This window comes from Ovis canadensis, chromosome 7 (genome assembly GCF_042477335.2).
Source record: "Ovis canadensis isolate MfBH-ARS-UI-01 breed Bighorn chromosome 7, ARS-UI_OviCan_v2, whole genome shotgun sequence".
NCBI lineage: Eukaryota > Metazoa > Chordata > Mammalia > Artiodactyla > Bovidae > Ovis > Ovis canadensis.
In genome coordinates this window covers 96,859,313-96,865,645 of record NC_091251.1, presented here as the reverse complement: position 1 = coordinate 96,865,645, position 6,333 = coordinate 96,859,313, and the positions used below count along the sequence as shown (strand labels likewise).

Genomic DNA, 6,333 nt, shown 5'->3' with positions numbered 1-6,333 from the left:
AGCACATTGCTTTCAAATGTCAAGTATTATATGAAGAGCAGAGAGAGCATAGGTGAGAATACCATCCTCGATAGAAAGGTCATTTAATTTTTTGGAACTGTCATTTTAAATTACAACTTTCAACTTGACTGAGTATAACATCCCATAACCACCCAGTGATTTTCATTATCACCAAAGTATTAGAAGGCTGACTTCGAAGCTTCTCTTCCCCTTAGCATGAGTGCAAACCTGGGCTCTCGCTTCCAGGCTTGGTGCCCGCCCGCTTGATAGCAGAGAGCAGAAGAGGAAGGCGCCACCTCCTTTCTTTGTGGTTGGTACCTGTGCGTGTAAGCGTCCCATTACCAGAGGTGTCCCAGACAAAGGTCATGTTCTTCATTAAGATGATAAAGTTTCTAAGTTAAAGCTCATTCAGTCATGTTGACTTCTTTTCAAGCTATTATGTAACTTTTTATTTACCCAATGTTCAACCATTGTTTGCACTGTTTCAGATCTCTTTCAAGTTCTCAGAGCCAGCCTTTTCTTCCTCCAGTGTAAACTGAATGTCAGGCATATGTTAAAGAAACTTCAGAAATTATAATGCATTGATTACTAAAGGATAGGCTTCCCAGTTGGCAGAGTGGTAAAGAATCTGACTGCCAATGCAGGAGAAACAAGAGACTCCAGTTCAATCCCGGGGTTGGGAAGATCCCCTAGAGGAGGAAATGGCAACCCACTCCAGTACTGTTGCCTGGAGAATCCCATGGATGGAGGAACCTGGTGGGCTACAGTCCACAGGGTCACAGCGTCCAACAGGACTGAGCAACCAAGTGCGCACGCACGCACGCACACACACACACACAAACACACACACTGAGGGATAGGATAAGAACCCTGCTTTCTTTTTGAGAATAAAAAATACAACTAAATGTATGTCTGTTAGAGTGAAGGACTGAAAAGTTGTGGGTTTGGTTTTTGTTTTGTTTTCTTTCCAACCAGGAGAAAGCTTTTCTAAAAAAAGAAAAAACAAGTGTTAAGAGGCAGTTCAGGCTGATGAATAGGGTCATGAGTGAGAAGCTAAGATTCTAATCCCAGCCTTGGAATATTGAGAAAACATCATTCTAACCATTCTTCAGTTTGTTCTCCTTTAAGGCAGGAGTAACCTTCACATGATCTGGTGGCAATAAAAAATTAAAGTGGTTCATGCAAAGCTTAATTGTTTGCTAAAAGGATTCCTAGAAGACCTAGATGGTTAAGTTTAGTATTAGCACAGCCAGATTTAAATATCCCTCCCTTTGACTTTCAAAACAGAAAAAGAAAGATGTGTTCCCACAAAAGCTATTGCAAAGCAGTTTCCCATTCCCAGAACCTGTAGGGAGAGAAGCAGCACTGCAAGGTGAAGATGTGAGTTTGTAGAATTTTCCAACGTCAGCTCCAGAGTTTCTCTTGATTTGATAAGGGATCAAACAGAGGGGATGTGTCCCCTCCAAGAGCTACCCTTCTTGACAAATTAGTCTCTGACAATACCTTCCAGAAACTTAGATAACTTCCAGAATGAAAAGAGTACAAGGTGGGTCGCATTCAACTTAAATGCTTTTATTGACAATGTCTTTGAACAATAAGCAAACAATGCTTAAATTTTTCATTCAAGTTCACTTTCCACATGTCAAAAGACCTCAAGGTAGAAAAAAATAAAATAAAAATATAAATATCTGAGAATCCATCTTAATAAATAAATTAAAAACACAATAAAACGTTTTCATGGAAAACTGTTAATGTCAGAACATTCAGACCACCTCAACAATGCATGATCAGTAACGTTACAATGAACATCGATGTTGAAGAAAAAACTACAGTACATGGATATAGCTATTTATTTCTATCTACTAGAAAATAAAGTCATATCTTTTCTTAATTTAATATTGGTCATTGCTAATCAGAACACACTATTGCCAGGAACACAGTAGTTATTGTTAAAATCAGCTGCACTAGATACAATTTGAAAATATCCAGCACCAGGTTAATTCCAATAATGAACCCAATAGATTAGTTAATGCTATGAGAAGACTAAAGAGAAAGAGAAAAGAGACACAGACCCAGGCCTGGCTCCACATGCTACTAACTACCAGCTCTCAGATGTGTCACTGGGAACAATACACACTCCATGCGTTTTGCTACATCTCCAGAAGAGGTAAGGACTTGAGTCCACACGGGGATGCTCGCTTGCAAGTCCTTGAGGCCCACAGCCTGGTGTGTTTCACGCACAGATAAGGTCCTCCCTAGGTCTACGGGAACCCTCGAGGGAAGACGTGTTTCTCCTCTCTGTATTGCGCCAACTCAGGCAGTGGCCACGTGCACGCCCACTGCCTCCCCTCTCTGCCCGCTCACAGGGCCAGCAGTGTGGGTGAGCTGAGCGAGTCAGAGGAAGGCTCGTTGCTGCTGCTGCCCTTGCGGTGGGCAGCCGCACAGCTGGGGAAGGAGTCAGCCTCGGGGTAGGTGAAGACGAAGGAAGACGTGTAAGTAGTGCAGCTGGGAGTACAGGTGACCACTGGGGTGCACAGGGGCTCCAGCTCCGTGGCCATTGGCCCCATCCCCAGGGAGCCACCATGCAGGGGCTCCCAGTCTGCTGCATAGAAGGAACCAGACAGGTCCATGTCTGGCACAGAGCGGGCGGTCTCCGAGCCGCTGGGCCTGGATGACACTGGGAACATGAAGTCATCAAAGGGCTCAGCCTTCAGCTCCATGCTGCCGACACTCTTGACGGGCTCCACTGAGGGCTTGGGCTCAGGGTCATTGAGGAGGGGCAGGGTGAAGGCCTCCTCAGATTCAGGGGTGGCAGCCTCAGGCAGGCCCCCACTCAGATCAAGGGAAGCCACAGACATCTCTTCTGGGAAGCCCAGGTCGTCAGGGATCTTGCAGGCAGGTCGGTGAGCCGCTAGGATGAACTCAAGTTTTTCCTTCTCCTTCAGCAGATTGGCAATCTCTGTCTGCAAAGCCGACTTCTCATCTTCTAGTTGGTCTGTCTCCTGGAAAGAGAGAGCAAAGGAAAGCATAAGAGATGGTCTGACTCAAGGACACAGATCCCTTTTGTCTGGTCTCCAAGTTTCCCCTTAAGTTTTAAAAAGAAGTGACCCATGGGTTCAACCTACCGCTTGGAGGGTGTCAGTCAGCTCTCTCCTCCGGTTCCGGCATTTGGCTGCAGCCATCTTATTCCTTTCCCTTCGGATTCTCCTTTTCTCTTCTTCTTCTGGGGACAACTGGGGAGGGGAAAAAAGAGCAGCATTCAGTAACAGTGTCTGCCATTAGCTTCATTCACCCACCCCAGGGAAACCAGCTCCTGCAGCTTCCTAGCTCCTGGCACCTCTTCTGTGAAGCCATTTCTAACCTGCAGTTGCAAGCTGGGTGTGACTTGCATTTAAAATAAGAATCTCAGAAAGAGCCAAGAAGAACCCAGACTACAAGGGAAGAAACTATACATCAGGGCATTTCTTAGGGTGAGACTATCAGAGTCTGACTTGGATGGAAAGGGCTTGGAGCCAGGGATTCCCATTTGGGGTGTCCAGTCAATGCATCAGTGGCTTCACTCTGACCCCTATGCTGCCCATCTCCACAATGTCGACCCGCGCCTCCCCCTCAGAAGGTGCCAAGAACTCTCACCTGTTCTACCTTGCCCCTCCGGCCAATGCTCTGAGCTCTGCCTCCCGTCATGGTTTTCATAACTCCGGCCCTGGAGTAAGCCCCAGCTGAGGGAGTAGGGACTCCATAGGGGTGGGGGGCTCTGGTCTGGGACGGGGCCACGGAGGAGACCAGGGTGGGCTGCACTAGCCATTGTAGGTCAGGGCTGGTCGAGATGGCAGTCACTGTTGGGATGAAGTTGGCACTGGAAACGGCCAGATCGGTGCAGTAGTCCTAGAATGAAAGAGGAGGAAACTGACGTGAGCGAGCAGGTGGGGGTGAGCAGAGTTCCCAGTGCCGCAGGCAGCAGGGAGAGAGGCAGGAGAAGCCCTCCGGCAATGGACAGCTCGCGTCTTTATACACGCCGGTCAACGGGAATGAAAGGTCTCCCCGCTTTATTCCCAAGAATTCCGCAGCGCAGTGCCTTTCTCCTCCATCCTGCTGCTGCGTTCCCGTTATCCCTTCAGCATCACTCTCTTGAAAGGGGGTTTGTTATAAATATCTCTGACGTCCGCGCTGACGCAGGCGCCGCTCCGGAGTCTCCTGAATGAACTCGCTTTTTATCAATGAAACTGCCTTACACACCCGCCTGCTTCACCCTCCTCCCCTACCCCTCCTTTCCTGCTCCAGGCTGCGAGGGGAGGGGTGGCGGAGGGGGGGGGGGTGTGGATTGCCGCTTTGGGCCGCCTCCCCCCGGAGGCGCCAGGCTCTACTTCGCTAGTCTTTTGCTTTGGGACATTTTGGCCCCAGCTAATGTCAGAGATCAGTCAGCGAGCGCGCGCCGGGGGGCACAGCTCAGAAAGAGACTGCCGCGGGACAGAAGAAGCAATTCTTCTGATGACAAGCTCGCGGGCCGCTCCGAACAAAGTTCGGAAAAGCTCCCGAGAGAGGGCTGCTCCGGGCCGCGGCAAGCCTCCCTCCCTGCCCCCGGCGAAAGGAGTCCCGGACTCGTCTTCCCGAGCATCTCGCCTTGGTGATTCCTCTCCGGTGACCCCTCCACCCCCCGGCCCCGCGGAGGCGCGGAGCCAGCCTCACCTGCGCATTGACGGGAGAACCCATGCTGGAGAAGGAGTCGGCCGGTGAATGGTAGTAGGAGAGACTGTCCCCGGCCGGGGAGGCGCTGCTGCAGCGGGAGGAGGACGCCTCGTAGTCGGCGTTGAAGCCAGAGAACATCATGATCGCGAGCAGTCAAAGCCGGGCGAGGGGCGCAGGGGCGGAGGCAGGTGCGAGCTGCCGGGCAGAGCTGGGTAGGTGTGCACGGTCGCTCGCTAGCTCGCTCGCTGCGCCGCAGGCTCTGTGTCAGCTCCTTAAGCTTGCTCGCTGCAGATGCGGTTGGAGTACTAGGCGCCGCAGCCACCGCTTTTATAACAGCATTTTATGAATGAGCCCAACACGTCACTGGGCGCAACCATTGCGGCTCCCGAGGGGTGGCGCACGGGCCCGGCTACTTCTAGGGTCCCCATTTGCCGCCTCCGCCGCCCTCGCAGCGCCCCCAGTTCCCCGCGCTGTCGAGTTTCTTGATCTTGTCGGCCTGTCTTCCCGTGGTTCCTAGGGTCGCGTGGAGCTGCCGAGATAAGGGGCCGCGGGGATGGATCCCCCCACGACTGCAGCGGACGGCCGTGGAAACCTGCTGACGCAGATGTCCTAATATGGACATCCTGTGTAAAGGGGAGGGAGGGATTGACGGGAACTGCTCGCGGGCTGCAGCCAACACCGAGGGTGCAGCGCCTGGGGGAGGCGGGGGCCGCGGCTGGGGGGAGGGGAGGCGAAGGCGAGCGAACATTCGCACCTGGTTCAATGCGGACCCTTGTTCCGGGGCTGGGGGAGGATGGGGTTGGCGAAGGCGGGGACGCCCTTTTACTTCTATACGGAAACCCGGGAAAGAGTTATGAGGCTCAGGTTATAGGCGACATAGGTACACGCAGCCAAGCAGGTTAAGCCTCGGCCCCCGAAGGAATGCGCCTCTACCCTCACTCCCCATTCTAGCCCTAATTCAGTGCAAGCTCTGGAAACGGACCCTCAACCCCTCACCTCAAGCTCCCCAGACTCCAGCTTTACTAGGATTGTTCCTGCGGTTTGGAAGGATCCAAAATAAGACAATACGATAACCTACTTTATCTACGATGCTGGGTACTTTTTATTCTATATGTTTTGTTTGTTTGTTTTGCTTTTAAGGAGATAGGCGCTTTGTTTTTGCTGTTTTTTTTTTTTTCTTGGCCGTAGATGAGATGTTACTGTTGCTGTCAAACCCCTGAGAAACTAGCCAATAAACATCGTGCAGAATCTCTCAACAAGGATGTCTGAAGGATTCGTTTGCCTGGTTCTGAGCTCGGGCCCCGGGGCGTGTTGGGGGGGCGGGGGTTGTTCTGTGGACAAGGTCATCAGTTCGGAGCACCGGATGGAGCGAGCACTTGGGGCAGCACAAGTCCTTGCTGGGGAGGTGGGGGTGGTTCGGCGCCCCAGGAAGCTGGTTATTGGGAGCCCAAAGCCGGTGATTTTCCAGCGCGGACTTGGAAGGGGGAGGGGGGTTGGACCGGGGGCGCCTGGAAGGACTGTGCCCAGCAGCGCCCAGGCCGGAATCTTCGGAGGCTGGTATCTCAGGCACCGCTCGGTGGCCTGGAAAACAGGCCTTTGGGGTGGTGGGGGGGTGCTGGTGGGCAGGTCAAGGTGCTTTGGAGTGCG

General features: G+C 52.2%; 1 protein-coding gene across 1 annotated transcript; it reads right to left on the bottom strand.

Moving 5' to 3' along the window:
• Positions 1 to 1,551: 1,551 nt before the first annotated feature.
• On the bottom strand, positions 1,552 to 5,937 carry FOS (Fos proto-oncogene, AP-1 transcription factor subunit). The gene is made up of 4 exons (XM_069595188.1): positions 4,687 to 5,937; positions 3,634 to 3,885; positions 3,126 to 3,233; positions 1,552 to 3,002 (listed from the first exon to the last, which is right to left on the bottom strand). The coding sequence occupies exons 1-4, from the start codon at positions 4,825 to 4,827 to the stop codon at positions 2,361 to 2,363; spliced, it is 1,143 nt and encodes a 380-aa protein (XP_069451289.1). The 5' UTR covers positions 4,828 to 5,937; the 3' UTR covers positions 1,552 to 2,360.
• Between the last annotated feature and the right edge of the window lie 396 nt (positions 5,938 to 6,333).